Below are 18456 nucleotides of genomic sequence, written 5' to 3' on the forward strand. Positions count from 1 at the left end.
CTTGACTAATTTTAATCACAACTCGGGAAATTGAATGGTCCAACTAATTATTGAACAGTCATTAAAATTAAGCGGGACGCTTATAATTACACACGTGTCGACAAACTAAAAACTAGTTAATTAACGCTTGGTAATCAAAATTGCACGTTGAGATTTAAGTTGTATACAAGGACAAATTGAATGATATTAGGCCAAATTCAATGATATTTATGAATAATTCTACATAGATTAGATAGTAATGCTATTTACCCGAGATTCCACGGTACCAGTCGTATAGTGTAGACTACCTGTTTTTCTTATACATTTCACCTATGTGGTTACTTGTATAGTTAAAATTTACTACAATATGCTTACATTCATATTTCTTGTAACACATAGCAGATCATGACTCATGCTGGCATTACACAATGGTTTCTCTGGGTTTTATTCCGGATTGTTATACGCCCACATTGAAATGTGGTCGGATATTGTCGTCGCCCCCGTCCGTCCGTCCGGCGTCCACAATTGCTTGTGGACGCTGTAGAGGCTAAAGTTAATATCCGATTGACTTTAAATTTATACACAGTGTTTAAGGTCATGAGACGAAGAAGTCTATTGATTTTCACCGATTTCCAATAATTACTGCCAGAGTTATGACCCTTGATCACTTCAAAAAATCTTGTGGACGCTCTACAGGCTAAAGTTAATATCCGAATGACTTTAAATTTATACACAGTGTTTAAGGTCATGAGACAAAGAAGCCTTTTGATTTTCAGTGATTTCCGATAATTACTGCCAGAGTTGTGGCCCTTGATCACTTCAAAAAATCTTGTGGACACTCTAGAGGCCAAAGTTAATATCAGATTGACTTTAAATTTATACACAGTGTTTAAGGTCATGAGACGAAGAAGCCTTTTGATTTTCAGTGATTTCAGATAATTACTGCCAGAGTTATGGCCCTTGATCACTTAAGTTATTATCCGATTGACTTCAGATTGATACACAGAGTTCAAGGTCTTGAGACGAACAAGTGTATTGATTTTCAATGAACTTTTATGACTTGAACAGCTAAATCCATGATATTAAAAGTTTTGTATAATAAACGTTAGCATGGGGCAGAACAAATCAGATTTTAGTGTATAATAAATGTTTCATTACCGAAAAAAAGTAAAAATATGCGGAAACTCTTGTTGGCTGTCCGGACGATTTAGCTGCTGTGGGCATATGTTTCATTGCCTGGCAACCTATCTTTTGTCTGGATATTTTAGTACTGTAATGCGGATATTGTTGTTATTCAAAACCATTACCTGCAATTAGTGGAGACGACTGAAAGTCCCGATTTTGGCCCAGTAAGTAGGAAGCAAAAGTTCGCTAGGGGCGTCACAGATACTATTTTTATCACAGTCGAAAAATCTGACCGTAAAATAAGCAGGTTTTGTTCCGCAACTTCAGGAACGTGTATGAACACAAACATCGATGAGTTTACACTTTTCGTGAAGGGGAGAAAATGGAGTTTGTGTCGAGCATGGTTTGGACATCTAGAAAGGTATTTACGACTTATTTTTTGTATTTTGAAAAATTAATATCAGGAAAAAGCAAAAACGGCACTCGTCACACGAAGAATAGTATTTTCTCATAGAATGAATGACCCCTTTTCTTGTCATATTGTAGGTGTCACAGCTCCATTGCCCGCGTTGGAAGAAAGTCCATTTTTCTGGATTTGTAACCTTTTTATGCGCCAACATATTCATGTGGACCAGTGTTCACTCTGGGTTTCATTTTTTGTCCGCCAATTTCTCATTTGAATTTATTAGCCATATATTTTTTCCGCCAAAAAAAAGAAGAAAAAAAGTATCTATTATATTTTTTCAGTAATTTTTATTTACATAAGTATCTACAATATATCTTTGATATTGTAATTTACAAAATTACTCTTTACTTTGTAGAAGCCCATTTTTGGAAAGCTATTTCAACATATGGGCTGGGGTAACCACTTTTCCATTGCTTAGTAACATTAAATTACAGTGTATTTGTTTCAATGAATATCCGTATTTGTTTTTTTTTATAATATTTTGTCAACTAAACCCTCTTTCACAGTCTGCAGTTGACATATTCTATTTACGTTATTTATTATTCGATTTTTATACGCCCACATTGAAATGTGGTCGTATATTGTCGTCGCCCCCGTCCGTCCGTCTGTCGGTCCGTCCGCTCTCCCGTAGATATACTTGTGGGGACTTTAAACAGTATATGGGTTACTTGTGGGATTTTTGGTCACTTTCGGGTTGCACCACAGAAGTGATGATGCGAAAGTGCGTTTAAATGGTATTTGTGGGCTGCTGAAAGAATATGGGAAAATCACCCCTCAAATATTACGGACGAAATTTAAATCGGACAATCTGAACGGACGGACAATTTATTACCGTGAGTCTCGGCTCCAAATTGGAGTTATCTCTCTTAAACGACTTGTTAATCAAAACTATTGATCTATACATGCGCAGTAGAATGAAGCGCGAGTACAGCTAGTCTCAATCATTCAGACAAGTAAATTTTGTACGTTGAAGACTATGGAGTTCTGGGTGTCCGGTACTAGAGTACTACACGTGGGGTATTTCCTCCGTCGGCATTTTTTTTAGTTAGCAGAATCACGTGGTAGATCTACAAGAGTAATAGTTTTGGATAAGTAAAGAGAGAGGTAATATATTTTGTTTAACAATGCATGTCTTTTTGAACATGGATTAATATTTTTCCACTCTGATATGCCAAAGCCTGTCGTGGCCAATTCACCTCACAATAATTTTTCCTGACACTCAGTTGAGAAGGATTGGGCATTTTTGACTGACCCAATTAATCAATTATACGTAGAAATTGTGGAATATTACCAAACATTATATATGTATTTGCTAACAGAGGTAAGTTCTTTTGGCAGCTAATTTATGAATATCTATGGTGAAATATCTCAAATTATTTTAACTGTTGTATAATATTGTGTATTCACAGCCAGTGCTTATGGGGTGTCATATCCGTTCTTCTGGGTTGTCCTAAATGTAGCAATGCAAAAGCTTTTTTATATTTTTGAATCTGACTAAAACTGAATATTTACTAGCATTCCAGCCCCCTTCCCATTTAAAGATGGGTTCCTGCGTACAAACTGGGTGATTTAATGGTATATATGGACTAAAAACATATTTAAACTAATTAATTTGTCATAATTATGCTTCAAATCCTTCTCAAACATTGTAATTGCAAACCAATGCCCTGCTACTAAAATTCGATCAAACCAGGTCATGTTTACGTCACGTCTTGGAAATCAGAGGAGAATTCATTGCATACATAAGACGATGTTGTCTTTAATTGCTTACTATTTATTACAAATATCGAATCCTAATTAAATTCTTGTCTTTAATTGCTTACTATTTATTACAAATATCGAATCCTAATTAAATTCTCGGATTATCATTTTTATCTCAGAAAGTGTTGTACGTCTAACTCTTCATAAAATTTATCAACTTGTACATCAAGCGCTCAATGTTCGCGTGTGACCTTTGACATCACGCGTGCAGAAATTCGTAATCGTTGGGCTGTTGATTAGGGGAACCCTTACATTTTTGTCCTGTATACGCTCCATGAGTGTTTTTCGGGGAATCCAGTATTTTTCTAGTAAGATTGGAAATCTCTACTTTCCATATATACCAAAATTGCCATAATTTTATTGGAAATAACCACCCCATATATACTTTTCTGGGAACCCATCTTTAAGAAACCAAAAAAAAAAAAAAAATCGGTTAAGAAATAAAAAAGTTGTTGCACTTTTAAGACCCCAAATTGATGGATGTCAGTAGACACTTTTTTTTTAAATATTCCAAAAAAGTGACCGAAGACTATTTCTTAGCAACTATTAAAGATATTGGCATCAAATTGTCAGGAAATATCCTTCCGACCATTAACTATCTATTGGAATTTTTAAATTTGGGCTAAATAATTTATTTTGATATGGGGTCTGCAACATGGATAAAAAACCCAAATTTGGTTAATTTGCGTTGAAGACTTTTTTAAGATAGAATTCACATATGATGGACCTCAAATTTTGGGTATTGCTTTATGCCGGCAGAATTAATCCAACTTCCTAGACTGCTCCTAGATTTGTAGGTATCTAGGGATCTTTATTGTTCGCCGCTAATCTGTACATACGACCTTGTTTTTCATTCAACCTATCATTGTCAGGTTCTCTGATCCGCAAAACAAAGTGAATTCTGAGGATGGAGCACTGGACATCCCATACTCATCTAGCCCATTCTCTTTTCTGGCAACAGGGAGCCACGGTAGCTCAGTGGGTAGAACATTGGCTCACTCAACTTGATGTGCCGTGTTCAATTCCTGCATTAGCCGAGCAAATTCATTGTGTTATACACACCAGCCTCCCCCCAAATGTACAACGGTTGACCTAGCAAGTGACAACATAGTCATTCAGATAGAATAAAAAACTGATGTCCCATGTGCGCATAAAAGAAACCTCGGCAGTTGGAATTCGAAATAATAGTAGGCTATTGTGCCGCTGTTTTGGCAAAGTTTCCCCTCATAGCACACTACAATGGCGTGTTCCCCCCTACCCACACCCCCACCCTCTTCATTAGCCCAGTAACAGTAGAACATTAAACACCATTTCATTTTCTTGTATCAGATTCCATATGGCTGTCATTTGATCACCAACAAAAGAGAAAGTAATCCAAGAGATAATTTTTAAAAAAAAATTATTTTAGGGAAGTGTTATTAGAATCAATAAAATATTGTAACAATACAAAAGAAAGAATTCAAACCGTGCACCAGACTTTATACCCCTAAAAAGTGCACTTGAAAATCGTGCCTCAGAATCAGCCCACTGTTAGCAAAAGGGAAACTTGGTTTGACACGTTCACAATAACAAGAAAGCTGCTGTGGTCTGCACCCACATCAGGTGGAGTTATCTTTTCTTTTCTTCCACATGATTTGTTTTCCCGAGCTCTGGCACTAGTTCCAACGGTGATGAGATAGAGCAAATACAGGTGGCAAAATTCCTGTTATTGCAGGATACTGGTAACGTTGAAAAGTTTGCCAACAAGAAGTTAGAGGACATTCAGCTAGATGGTAGTTATTGATTTTCTTGTTGAAGTTGTCTTCATACATAAAGATCTCTGAAAACCAAATCTGAAATAAATTTCATTTTGAACAAATATGACATGAAAAGCAGAGTATGCTTGCTTTTTCTTGAACACCATGTCCCTTTTCACTGGTTTGTGTCACGTACAGGAAGTCACATTTAATATAATTTCTCAGTTCTGCCAATGTTGGAATAGATTTTTTATTTGATTGCCATTTTCAGTCAACCACCTATTTAAATTTATATCTTCTTGGTAAACAGCTGAAAACATTAGGTGAAGCTATTGTGAATGGATTGACTTCTAATGTTCATTAAAAAAATTTTACTTACAGATATTACTGTAGATGAAAATGCTGATGATGAGAAGGATTTTATAGACCCGATTGAACCAACTACAAAGTGACGCAAATGTAATGATACGAGAACCAAATCGACAAAAGAAGAAATAAGAACAACTTTTAAACCCTATTTTGAACAAAAAATAAGACAAAACCAGCGGCTTGCAAAAAAGCCATCGAGCAGAGTGGGAAAAAAAATGGCTTAATTCGTAAGCGCTCAAAAGAAACCTTGAAAAAAAAATTATTCTGGATGATTGACAAAATTAATAAAATGTAACAGAAATTTCATACCTCTGGAGGTCACAATTATTATCCGATTTAAAAAAACGTCTGATTATATCACCATTGCACCGTATTTAAGGTTGAGTTTGAATGGCCGCAGCTTGTACGCAAATAGTGTAAAAATATGGTCCACAATTTTAAACCAATGCATGTTTATAACCCAAAGATCTTGGTTCCTTTTGATATTTGCACATATCCAATCGTAGCTTCCTGAATTATGGCCCCTGGTTGTACGAAAAATCTCCTTTTTTAGCCTGTGCTTCCGCTGGAGGTCACAATTATAATACTGAAAAAAATATGCCCGATTTTGACTCGGGTATGATCTAAACTCCAGCAAAATCATGTTAATAAAAATGAGTTATACTGAAATATATATGATTTTGAGTTTGTCTTTTACCATGCAGAAGAGTATGCATACATGTACATGTATCATCACATTGGCAAAATCATGCTGATTAGTGAGTGCTAGAAATAGATACAAATATGATCAAGCAGGATATATTAATGGCATCTTGATTATGATTTTGATTACTATCAGATAGTTTGACTAAAATGTTAGCTGTACTATCATCAAATATATTTTTAAAACAGAATTAGTGTGCTACTTTCTCCAAAATTAAAGTTGCTTTTTCAACTAAATTATGGGGTGCTAACCAACCCTATTTGGGGTTTTCCCTATTTGTCACCTTTTGCACTGAGGACCGTGGGGGAACAAGAAGGGGCGTATTTTCGGTCGAACATTGACATGCACGTAAAAGATCCCTTGACAGTTGGAATTTGATGTAAGAGGCCATAGTGCTGTCTAGTCGTTTTGATGGGATGAAAAATCAAGGTCCTGTGTAAACATTGGCATGCACGTAATAGATCCCTCAACAGTTGGAATTTGATATAAGAGAGGGCTGCTGTCTAGGCTGGCTAGCAGCCCAAAATTTTAATGTACCCTTGCAGTAGAAAGTACGAAGGCACAGCAACAATCTCAAGGCGATAGTCCCATGGGAAGGTTAAAAAATATGGACTTATTTCGGTCGAATATTGGGCATGAACGTAAAAGAGCCCTTGACAGTTGGAATTTGATATTTGAGTAGGACGTAGTGCTGTCTAGTTGTTTGGATGGGACAAAAAAAAAGCAAGGTCCCGCGTACACATTGGCATGCACGTAAAAGATCCCTTGACAGTTGGAATTTGATATTAGAGTAGGCCCTAGTGCTGTCTAGTCGTTCGGATGGGACGAAAAACCAAGGTACCGCATTGGATTTTTCAACTAACTTGTGGGGTGCTAGCTAGAACTTAAGGGGTCATTTGTCTGAAATTAAAAGTTGATTTTTCAACAACGAATAGTGGGCAGCTTGGCAAGCTTGAGAGGTAGTATATATGACATGTAGTGGCCCGTAATTGACTCAATTGTGGGCTCATTTGTCTGAAATTTAGTGGGCTCTTGTCCAAAATTAAAGTAGATTTTTTTAACTTAGGTGTGGGATCCAAGGAATAACGCCAGTCTTTTGTTCCGTGAGGGAAATTTTCCCAAACTGCGGTAATACGGCTGACTATTATTTTGAATCCCAATGGTTATTGTACGTGCACGCCAAATTATTTTTGTAACATTTGAAGGACTGGATACTGTTCCTTGACAGGCCCTTCGTCCTGTCCCGACAAAGTGGAACACCACATCGAAAGTCCAGAGGAACACTGTGAGCAGTTGAGTAAAATAACATGCTACGTTTCTACAACTTAAGTGGGTTATTAAAGACTTAACATATGTTTGCAGTAGGGACAACAGGAATATAACTCTCCTCCTCTTCAATTTATCATTTATGAACTGCAAAAAAATTATTCCCCGAAAAACGGCCAGAATTCCTCTAGAAGGGGGCGTATTTTCAAAAAGGTTACATAGAGAAAAGTGGTCATGGCTGGGGGTAGAAACCTGACCCACAGGTTTAGGGAGGACTAGGATAACCCCACAGGTTGGCCTAGGTATTAACGGGAAAAAAGAAAAATTTTGGGTTAACATCCCCAGGGGTGGGGGGTCCGATACCTGCCTACCTATAATTCGACTTTTACGGGAGAACTTGAATAAAATCGGAACCCCTTGGCCGATCCTGCTCATTTTTGGTGGACACCTGCCCACGAACCCCCACTGACCACCCTCCAAACCCCCATAGGAGATGAGTTATGGGCGTTTTCTAGGGTGGCACCGAAATGACAAAATTGATTTTTTCTGTTTTCGCCGATTTTTCATTAGGATTATCGCTACACCCGACCCTTCCAGCTTTACAATCGACACCAAATTTTCAGGGCACGTACATCGCCCATCTCTCAGTCACATTTGGGATCCCTCAGACACCAAATTTTCAGGGCACGTACATCGCCCATCTCTCAGTCACATTTGGGATCCCTCAGACCCCTGGGGGATGAGGACGGGCCCCTTTTCGGAGCAAAATTCTAATAATTTTGGGTTAACATCCCCAGTGGGGATTAGGTCGAGCAGTGTTCTGATCCAATACTTGCCTACCTATAATTCGACTTTTACAGGAGAACTTGAATAAAATAGGAACCCCTTGGTCGATCCTGCTCATTTTTGGTGGACACCTGCCCACGAACCCCCACTGACCACCCTCCAAATTTCATGGACCTATTGCCTATAGGAGATGAGTTATGGGCATTTTCTAGGGTGGCACTGAAATGCCAAAATCGATTTTTTCTGTTTTCGCCGATTTTTCATAAGGATTATCCTGGATTATCGCTACGCCCGACCCTTCCAGCTTTACGATCGACACCAAATTTTCAGAGCAGGTACATCACCCATCTCTCAGCCACATTTGGGATCCCTTGGACCCCTGGGGGCTGAGTACGGGCCCCTTTTCGGAGCAAAATTCTAATAATTTTGGGTTAACATCCCCAGTGGGGATTAGGTTGAGTAGTGTTCTGATCCGATACTTGCCTACCTATAATTCGACTTTTATGGGAGAACTTGAATAAAATAGGAACCCCTTGGCCGATCCTGCTCATTTTTGGTGGACACCTGCCACGGACCCCTACTGACCCCCCGCCAAATCGCATGGACCTATTGCCCATAGGGGATGATTTATGGGCGTTTTCTAGGGGGCACCGAAATGCCAAATTCGATTTTTCAGTTTTCGCCGATTTTTCATTAGGATTATCTCTATGCCCGACCCTTCAAGAGTTACGATCGACACCAAATTTTCAGGGCAGGTACATCACCACATCGCCCATCTCTCAGCCACATTTGAGATCCCTCGGACCCCTGGGGGCTGAGTACGGGCCCCTTTTTGGAACAAAATTCTAATAATTTTGGCTAAAAATCCGAATACGCGTGCCCGTTTGTTCACAACATCCGTACCTTCGGGGGTTTCAACGTGAAATTCACTGGGTATCTACCCCAGAACATTGCGCAGTGTCCCATATCACCCACTTCTGGTTCCGACTTCCGTAAGTCGAGGGGTTGCCATTTTTCCCCAGGTTACCGACATAAATTTTGTTTTCCGAAAAATCGTAGAATATTTTGATTTTAGTTTTGAGACCAGATTCGGATGGCCTAGGTCGCCGTTATTCCATTTTGATGTGACCGGGCGACTTTTCGGGGTCGATATACTTAACGAATACCCAACATGGGACCTTGCCCACGAGCCGTTCGGGGCGTTTACAGACAAGGGTGTGTGCCAGGGGTAGCCGCGAGGACAAGTTCCGCAGAAGATTTGGAAAAATGAGAAAAAATAATTAATAAACTGCCAGAATTCCTCAGAATTTTGTCACTTTTAACCCTTTAATTGCCGTCCGAAAACGTGTCGCGCAAGTAGCGTTCGTACCCCCATGAAGCCCGCAAGTCAGAAATTGCACAAGTATATCTACGGGAGTACGTCCGTCCGTCGGTCCGGCGTCAACAATTGCTTGTGGACGCTCTACAGGCCAAACCTAATTTCCGATTGACCTTAAATTTATACACAGTGTTTAAGGTCTTGAGACAAAGAATCCTATTGATTTTCAGCGATATCCGATAATTACTGCCAGAGTTATGGCCCTTGATCACTTCAAAAAATCTTGTGGACGCTCTAGAAGCCAAAGTTAATATCCGATTGACCTTAAATTTATACACAGTGTTTAAGGTCATGAGACGAAGAAGCCTATTGATTTTCAGCGATTTCCGATAATTACTGCAAGAAGAGTTATAGCCCTTGATCACTTTGAAAAATTTTGTGGACGCTCTAGAGGCCAAAGTTAATACCCGATTGACCTTAAATTTATACACAGTGTTTAAGGTCATGAGACGAAGAATCTTATTGATTTTCAGCGATTTCCGATTATTACTGCCAGAGTTATGGCTCTTGATCACTTTGAAAAATCTTGTGGACGCTCTAGAGGCCAAAGTTAATATCCGATTGACCTGAAATTTATACACAGTGTTTAAGGTCATGAGAAGAAGAAGCCTATTGATTTTCAGCGATTTCCAATAATTACTGCCAGAGTTATGGTCCTTGATCACTTTAAAAAATCTTGTGGACGCTTTAGAGGCCAAAGTTAATATCCGATTTACCTTAAATTTATACACAGTGTTTAAGGTCATGAGATGAAGAATCCTATTGATTATCAGTGATTTCCGATAATTACTGCCAGAGTTATGACCCTTGATCACTTTGAAAAATCTTGTGGACGCTCCAGAAGCCAAAGTTAATATCTGATTGACCTTAACTTTATACACAGTGTTTAAGGTCATGAGACGAAGAAGCCTATTGATTTTCAGCGATTTCCGATAATTACTGCCAGAGTTATGGCCCCTGATCACTTTGAAAAATCTTGTGGACGCTTTAGAGGCCAAAGTTAATATCCGATTGACCTTAAATTTATACACAGTGTTTAAGGTCATGAGATGACGAAGCCTATTGATTATCAGTGATTTCTGATAATTACTGCCAGAGTTATGACCCTTGATCACTTTGAAAAATCTTGTGGACGCTCTAGAGGCCAAAGTTAATATCTGATTGACCTTAAATTTATACACAGTGTTTAAGGTCATGAGACGAAGAAGACTATTGATTTTCAGCGATTTCCGATAATTACTGCCAGAGTTATGGCCCCTGATCACTTTGAAATATCTTGTGGAGGCTCTAGAGGCCAAAGTTAATATCCGATCGACCTTAAATTTATACACAGTGTTTAAGGTCTTGAGACGAAGAAGCCTATTGATTTTCAGCGATTTCCGATAATTAATGCCAGAGTTAGGGCCCTTGATCACTTCAAAAAATCTTGTGGATGCTCTAGAGGCTAAAGTTAATATCCAATTGACTTTAAATTTATACACAGTGTTTTGAGGTTATGAGATGAAAAATCCTAGTTATGGCCCTTGATCACTTCAAAAAATCTTGTGGGCGCTCTAGAGGCCAAAGTTACTTTTCGATTGACTTTAAATTTATACACAGTGTTTAAAGGGACAATAACACTCTTGCTGGCTTGAAAGCTCCAGAAAATAAATAATATCTCTATCTAAGTACTAGATGTTTAAGTGTCCTACCTGCTGGTAAATTATCCATTAAATCCTATTTTACTTGTCCAGAGGGTTCGAAAATATTTTTAAATCGAAGTTTCATTTGAAAAGGTTTACGTTAGACGTTTCAAACCATTAATTGAAATATTCTAAAATAGTACAATTTGTTGACCAGAATAAAGATTGGGACATATTATTCAGTTACAACAAGAGTGGTATTGAGCCTTTAAGGTCATGAGACGAAGAAGCCTATTGGTTTTCAGCGATTTCCGATAATTACTGCCAGAGTTATGGCCCTTGATTTTCAACGATTTCCGCTCTAAAGGCTAAAGTTATCATCCCCGATTGACTTCAGATTGATACACAGAGTTTAAGATCTTGAGACGAACATGTATATTGATTTTCAATGAATTTTTATGACTTGAACAAATTCATGATATTAAAAGTTTTGTATACAAAACGTTAGCATGGGGCAGAACTTTATAAAAACCAAATAAATTCTAATGGTTTTCTGATAATTACTTCATGAGTTGTTGCTCTTAATTAGATTTTAGTGTATTATAAATGTTTCATTACTGAAAAATGTAAGAATATGCAACAACTGTTGTTGACTGCCCGGACGATTTAGCTGCTGTGGGCGTATGTTTCGTTGCCTGGCAACCTATTTTTATAAAATCTTCACCATGTGATTTCTTATGCCATTTATGATTTCATAGAATTAATTTAACATTTTTATACGCCCACATTTTCATGTAGACGTATATTGTCGTCGCCCCTGTCCGTCCGTCCACAATTGTTTGTGGACACTCTACAGGTCACAATTCTTATCCGATTTTGACGAAACTTGAAATATAGGTTTATCTCCAAAAGATCTCGGCTGCTTTTGATATTGGCACGTATCGGATCAAAACTTCCTGAATTATGGCCTCTGATTGTACGAAAAATCGCGTTTTTAGCTTGTGGACCCTATAGAGGTCATAATTTTTATCCGATTTAAAAAAACCATATTATTATATCACCGTTACACTCTAAGGACGACTGAGTTCGTATTTCAAGAAAATCGGCCCAAAATTGACAGACAAAATATATGGTATATCAAGGTTGTGGACCCTATAGAGGTCACAATTTTTATCCGATTTTGTTGAAACTTGAAATGTAAGTTTATAACACAAAGATCTCAGTTCCTTTCGATATTCGCGCATATCGAATTGTAATTTCCTGAATTATGGCCCTTGATTGTAGGAAAAATCACTTTCTTGTTAGCTTGTTCTCTATCCATCTCTCGAAAATGTGGGCGTATCCTGCCTGGCAGCCGCTGGTCATTATTCCCGGAAGTAATGTCATTTTGGCAAAAACTGTATTTTTAGCCTGCAAAACAAACATTTGTTAGAAGTGAGCTATATTTATTATTCGTTTAATATTATGATATTTGACTCAAATGGACATATAGATTGAAACAATACGATCATATAGATGTCCAAAAATAGCTTGTCGAAAAATAATCAATTTTGTCAGGATCACTTTTTAAGATTTTTTTCTCATTTTAATTTCCCATTAGAAAGTCAGCTAACTTAGTGGTAAGTTAGTAACAAATTTTGTCAGGATCACTTTTTTGACATATGTAACACATGGTAACAAAATAAATGTATGAATGGAATTAATATTGCCGGATTTGATTGATTCTTCGTCCATTTTACAACACGGCTGCAATGTTTATGTGGAAATCTGTTTATCGGTTCCATTGATACTGGAAGTGATGTGAGTTCAAGGGTAACGTGGCATCGAAAGGGACATACATTCAAGGGTAACTGGCACCAGTGAAACGTGTCATTACTGCTTCGCAGTTCTAGTGATGATTGTTTTTACCAAAAAAAACCCAAAACAATCATCCAATACGTTGGCCGTTTTATTTTCCACTTGAGCATATCTCAGAAACTACTTGTCGAATCGATCCCATATCTTTGCTTTTATGGAAAAGTCGGCATGACTTAGAGATTAAATCTATTTCGAACATTCGGCGACAATGCGAAATGTCCGAAATCAACAAAGTTTTTTATTTTTTTATATATTGCCATAATATGCACAATAATCGGCAGATTTTAACATTTGCTACATTTTTGATTTTCGACGAATCCTCGCTTATATTTGGCGCAAAATTTTGAAAATTTTATTTTTTACAAAAAAAATATTTTTTGATGGTATTTTACATAGGATTAAAGGGTCACCTGACTTGAGCAAAAATGTGAACAATTTTTGTCTCAGTAATTTGTGTTAGCCGCCATTGGCTAATTCAGTTTTTCGGTCCTAGATTAATTATTTATTGTTCAATTTTTTTTAAAATAAAGTTCATATGCTCCTTTTTCAAAAATGTCATTTTTATACGCCCACATTTTCATGTGGACGTATATTGTCGTCGCCCCTGTCCGTCCGTCTGTTCGTCCACAATTTGTTTGTGGACACTCTACAGGTCACAATTCTTATCCGATTTTAACGAAACTTGAAATATAGGGTTATCTCCAAAAGATCTCGGTTGCTATCGATATTGGCATGTATCGGATCGAAACTTCATGGATTATGGCCCCTGTTTGTATGAAAAATCACTTTTTTAGCTTTTGGACCCTATAGAGGTTACAATTTTTATCTGATTTTGTTGAAACTTGAAATGTAAGTTTATAACCAAAAGATCTCGATTCCTTTCGATATTCGCGCATATCGGACCATAACTTCCTGAATTATGGCCCTTGATTGTACGGAAAATCATGTTTTTAGATTGTGGACTCCATAGAGGTCACAATTTTTATCCGATTTAAAAAATTGGTTAAATAGATCACCATTACACACTAAGATCTTGGTATATCAAGGTTGTGGACCCTCTGGAGGTCACAATTTTGTGCTCATTTTGATGAAACTTGAAATGCATGTTTATAATCAAAGATCTTGGTTGTTTTTGATATTCGCGCACATTGGATCGAAACTTCATGAATTATGGCCCCTGATTTTACGAAAAATTGCATTTTTAGCTTGTGGACATTCTAAAGGTTACGTTTTTGATCCGATTTTGATCAAACTTGAAATGCATGTTTATAACCCAAAGATCTTGGTTCCTTTCAATATTTGCGTGTATCGGATCGTAACTTCCTGGATTATGGTCCCTGATTGGTGGAAAAACCACATTTTTAGCTTGTGGATTCTCTAGAGGTCACATATTTGGTTTTCGATTTTAAAAACCGTTTAGGTCACTATTCCACCATAATGAAGATTGAATTGGAATTTTGGGAAAATCGAAATGAAACTGCCGACAAAATGGCCGCGCTTTGTATGCAAATTGTATATAAGTATGTAATTCAAAGGTTATGGACTCTCTAGAGGTCACAATTTTTATCTAAATTTTATATTCCAAAAATCTCAGTCCCTTTTGATATTTGCGCATTTCAGACCATAACTTTCTGGATTATGCCCCCTGATTATACAAAAAGTCTTTTGTGTTTTTAGCTTGTTCTCTATCCATCTCCTGCAAAATGTGGGCGTATCCTGCCTGGTCCCCACCGATTATGCTTTGGGATCATTAATCGTTTGCAAGACTCCCTGCCTTCAGATTCCATTTCTGAGCCATATTTCAATGTGGGTATTGCCATAGAGTATTTAGAGCGTGTCCGCGAGAGCACCATTCAGGGGGTGATAACCCTTGGGTCAGGGATTTGGGCCAAATTTTTTCTGTGAGATGGGTTAGTACCAAGATACATCCCCACAAAATATTAGATTGATTCAGTTGATACCGACCTGGAAAATTGGAAAAGTGTTTTTTAATCGAAAAATAAGCCAAAAATAGGCAATTTTGGATCCAAATTTGAATGACCTGCTATTCGGACAATCATTGATTTGGATAGACAAAATTTGGGGCATTAGTAGGACCACTCAGGTTCCTCCTTCACACTGAGTTTGAAGTTTCTACTGCTAATGATACCTTGGTACTGGCCGGATACCCAACTCTCTCTGAAAATTGAATTTAATGAAAGCCAATGTTTAAGAGGCTATAGCTCGTTCTTTGCAGGGACTAGGACCAAAGTTGAATGTTACCCACAACTAGCAACCATCCTACTAACAGAATAAAAATGACCGGAACAGTCATATTAAAAACAGGAGAAATATATTAAAAACACCAAAAATTAGGATAAAATGTCCCGTCTATCAATACCCCAGATGAAGTATATGTATGGAGTATGGACATCTTTACAAATTTAGTCGTTAGCAGGGATGATTTAGACATGAGAGGAACAAAGTAAAATGAGATTTTAAGTCCGCTGGACACAAACTAGGTCATTTTGGGACTAGCATAATATGGTGATGCATACTGTATCTATGGACATCATCACAAAGTTAATATATTCGTTAGCAAGGGTGATTTTGACTTAAGAGAGAGAAATGGGGTTTAAGGTCCACTCAACACAAACTAGGTCATTTTGGGACTAACATATGGTACAATTTTACTTCAATAATACACTTGTGGGAAAAGAGAATATCCATTAGTGCTACTGAATACAGGTGAGAATAATCGTTGCCTGATCCTGCAAAATTATACACCAGTTAAGCCCCTTTCCTACGATGACCGCAAACGTCCGATGTTGTCACAAAAACTTCATGATTTTTAACGAAGATAGTATATTTGGCACAAGGAACGTTCAAGTAACAAAAAATAGTACTAATGTTCATAATCAACGGTCATTTGAACTCTTGAAAATAGTAGTCGGTCATCAGTGAAAAGACGAATTTCGTGGAAAATACCGTTTTTACACATTTTCAGAATATTACAGCACTCTAGTGGGTTGCGTTCCGGTCAGTTTTTATACGCCCACATTTAAATGTGGTTGTATATTTTCGTCGCCCCCGTCCGTCCGTCCGGCGGTCCGGCGTCCACAATTGCTTGTGGACGCTCTAGAGGCTAAAGTTAATATCCGATTGACTTTAAATTTATACACAGTGTTTAAGGTCATGAGACGAAGAAGCCTATTGATTTTCAGCAATTTTCCGATAATTACTGCCAGAGTTATGGCCCTTGATCACTTCAAAAAATCTTGTGGACGCTCTAGAGGCCAAAGTTAACATCCGATTGATCTTAAATTTATACAAAGTGTTTAAGGTCATGAGACGAAGAAGCCTATTGATTTTCAGCGATTTCCAATAATTACTGCCAGAGTAATGGCCCTTGATCACTTCAAAAAATCTTGTGGACGCTTTAGAGGCCAAAGTTAATATCCGATTGATCTTAAATTTATACACAGTGTTTAAGGTCATGAGACGAAGAATCCTATTGATTTTCAGCGATTTCCGTTAATTACTGCCAGAGTTATGGCCCTTGATCACTTCAAAAAATCTTGTGGACGCTCTAGAGGCCACAGTTAATATCCGATTGATCTTAAATTCATACACAGTGTTTAAGGTCATGAGACGAAGAAGCCTATTGATTTTCAGCGATTTTCGATAATTACTGCCAGAGTTATGTCCCTTGATCACTTCAAAAAATCTTGGGGACGCTCTAGAGGCCACAGTTAATATCCGATTGATCTTAAATTTATACACAGTGTTTAAGGTCATGAGACGTAATTTCCGATAATTACTGCCAGAGTTATGTCCCTTGATCACTTTAAAATATCTTGTCGACGGTCTAGAGACCAAAGTTAATATCCGATTGACTTTAAATTTATACACAGTGTTTAAGGTCATGAGACGAAGAAGCCTATTGATTTTCAGCGATTTCCGATAATTACTGCCAGAGTTATGGCCCTTGATCACTTTGAAAAATCTTGTGGACGGCCTAGAGGTCAAAGTTAATATCCGATTGACTTTAAATTTATAATCAGATTTTAGTGTATTATAAATGTTTCATTACCGAAAATTAAAAATATTTGACAACTCTTGTTGACTGCCCGGACGATTTAGCTGCTGTGGGCGTATGTTTCGTTGCCTGGCAATCTATCTTTTTCTTTTGACATTTACTTGACATGCCCTTAACAACCACACCAAGCAATTTTATGTCAGACCTGCAAAGAAGCAGCTACATGCGTTTTAGGATAGCATAGTTTTAAACATATGTAAAATGACCACTTTATGATCACTCACAGAAAATTCCACACGATTAATTCATTCCCAAACGACTGCAGGATTTTAAGACGACTACTAGGCCTATCATACCTGACCAATATCAAAAATTTAGAGACACAACACTTCGGGTAGGAGCGTTTTGAAATTAGGGTAACAAATTGGTCGAAATATGCCAACTTTTGCCCCAAAACAACAATTTCCAGTTATACCGGAAGTTGTCAGTTCAAAATTTTTTCACTTCATCATGTGACTTCTGTCGCCTAGCTGTGTCCCCATAGACCAAGTATGGTTGAAATTTGCTGACCCCCCGGGTTATCGTTTTTTTCAATTTCTGCATGGTGCTCTTCCCTACAATTTTTTATACGCCCACATTTTCATGTGGACGTATTTTGTCATCGTGCCTTTCCGTCTGTCGGTCCACAATTGTTTGTGAACAGTCTACAGGTCACAATTTTTATCCGATTTCAACAAAACTTGAAATATAGGTTTATCACCATAAGATCTCGGTTCCTTTCGATACTGGCATGTATCGGACTGTAACTTCATTGGTTATGGCCCCTGATTGTACAAAAAATCACGTTTTTAGCTTGTGAACACTGTAGAGGTCACAATATTTATCCGATTTGGTTTAAACTTGAAATGTAGGTTTATAACCCAAAGATTTCGGTTCCTTTCGATTTTCGCGCATATCGGAACGTAACTTCCTGAATAATGGTCCCTGATTGTACGAAAAATCACGTTTTTTAGCTTGTGGACCCTATAGAGGTCATAATTTTTATCGGATTATAAAAAACGTATAATTATAGCACCGTTATACCCTAAGGCCGACTGAGTTCGAATTTCGTGAAAATCGGCCCAAAACTGACAGACAAAATGGCTGCCCTTCGTTCTCAAATAGCGTAAAAATATGGTATATCAAGGTTGTGGACCCTATAGAGGTCACAATTTTTATCCGATTTTGTTGAAACTTGAAATGTAAGTTTATAACCCAAAGATCTTGGTTCCTTTCGATATTCGCACATATCGGACCGTAACTTCCTGAATTATGGCCCCTGATTGTACAAAAAAACACGTTTTTAGCTTGTGGACCCTATAGAGGTCATAATTTTTATCCGATTTAAAGA

At 37.7% G+C, this 18456-nt stretch overlaps 1 protein-coding gene across 2 annotated transcripts in view; it reads left to right on the forward strand.

Moving 5' to 3' along the window:
- LOC126817151 (2-(3-amino-3-carboxypropyl)histidine synthase subunit 2) overlaps positions 1-18456 on the forward strand; it is a 109165-nt gene that overhangs the window by 26021 nt on the left and 64688 nt on the right. The window contains exon 2 of one of the 2 annotated variants that reach the window (XM_050543997.1): positions 1432-1525. The exons of the other annotated variant lie outside the window; for it this stretch is intronic. Coding sequence (XP_050399954.1) covers positions 1487-1525 — 39 coding nt within the window. The 5' untranslated portion in view covers positions 1432-1486. The remainder of the gene's footprint in view (positions 1-1431; positions 1526-18456) is intronic. 2 annotated transcript variants of the gene reach the window in all.

The sequence above is a fragment of the Patella vulgata genome, chromosome 4 (assembly GCF_932274485.2).
Source record: "Patella vulgata chromosome 4, xgPatVulg1.2, whole genome shotgun sequence".
Lineage (NCBI taxonomy): Eukaryota > Metazoa > Mollusca > Gastropoda > Patellidae > Patella > Patella vulgata.